Source organism: Miscanthus floridulus, chromosome 11 (genome assembly GCF_019320115.1).
Source record: "Miscanthus floridulus cultivar M001 chromosome 11, ASM1932011v1, whole genome shotgun sequence".
NCBI lineage: Eukaryota > Viridiplantae > Streptophyta > Magnoliopsida > Poales > Poaceae > Miscanthus > Miscanthus floridulus.
In genome coordinates this window covers 12,253,863-12,254,921 of record NC_089590.1, presented here as the reverse complement: position 1 = coordinate 12,254,921, position 1,059 = coordinate 12,253,863, and the positions used below count along the sequence as shown (strand labels likewise).

Here is a 1,059-nt window from a genome sequence, read left to right as displayed (position 1 = left end):
ACAACCTCGTCTATCCGAGGCAGTCTGAAGGGGTCTTTAGGGCAATGTTTGTTAAGATCAGTATAATAAACACACATTCTCCATTCTTTATTCTTTTTTTGAATGAGAATAGGGTTTGCTAACCAATCTGGATGATACACTTCATTTATGAATTTGGCAGCTAAGAGCCGTTTTATTTCTACCCTAATAGCCTCCTTCTTGTCTGGCGTGAATCGACAGAGTTTCTGCTTGATCAGTTTGGCGGTCGGCGAGACATTCAAGGAGTGCTTGATCTTCTCCTATGGTACCCCCGGCATGTCTGCAGGTTTCCAAGCAAACATGTTGGCGTTGGCATGTAGGAAGGAGATGAGCGTGCTTTCCTATTTGGGGTCAAGGTGAGCCCCAATCTTCACGGTCCTGGAGGGATCATCGAGGCCGAGGCTGACCTCCTTGACTTCCTTTGACTTGGCGGAGGCACGGGGAGGCTCTAGCTCTAGGATCTCCATGTCTTTAGTAGGCACCATCTTGGCTTCGGTGACCACGCTAGCTATCTGGATGGAGCGGTCGGTAGCTTCGGCGAGGGCGAGACTCTCTGTCTCGCAAACGTAGGCGATGGTGAGGTTGGCCCACAGGACCAAGACTCCACCAGGCGAAGGCATCTTCAGCACAAGATAGGCGTAGTGTGGCATGGCCATGAACTTGGCCAGAGCTAGCCGACCAAGTATGGCGTGGTAGGCGGTATCAAAGTCAGCAACGTAGAAGTTGATATGTTCGATGCGGTAGTTGCTTGCCATGCCGAACTGAAGTGGTAGGGTAATCTCTCCAAGCGGTTTGGAGGCCCTACCTGACACCACACCCCAAAAGGTGGAGTCAGAAGGTGTGAGATCTGACAAACCGAGGCCCAGCTCTTTTAGGGCTCCGACGAAGAGGAGATTCAGAGCGCTCCCACTATCAACGAGCACTTTTCTGAAGAGCATCTTCTATACGTTTGCGTCGAGGACGAGGGGAAAATGCCCTATGTAGGGAATATCCGCCCACTGGTTGGCCCTATTGAAGGTGATGGGGACCTCAGACCATGGG

At 51.4% G+C, this 1,059-nt stretch overlaps 1 protein-coding gene across 1 annotated transcript; it reads right to left on the bottom strand.

The window, feature by feature from the left end:
* Positions 1-359: 359 nt before the first annotated feature.
* On the bottom strand, positions 360-773 carry LOC136491659 (uncharacterized). The gene has a single exon (XM_066487934.1). It carries the CDS (start codon positions 771-773, stop codon positions 360-362), a length of 414 nt encoding a protein of 137 aa, XP_066344031.1.
* Positions 774-1,059: the final 286 nt, after the last annotated feature.

Coding starts and splice junctions, on each gene's coding strand:
- LOC136491659 (XM_066487934.1), bottom strand. CDS start 773: ATGGCAAGCAACTACCGCATCGAACATATCAACTTCTACGTTGCTGAC.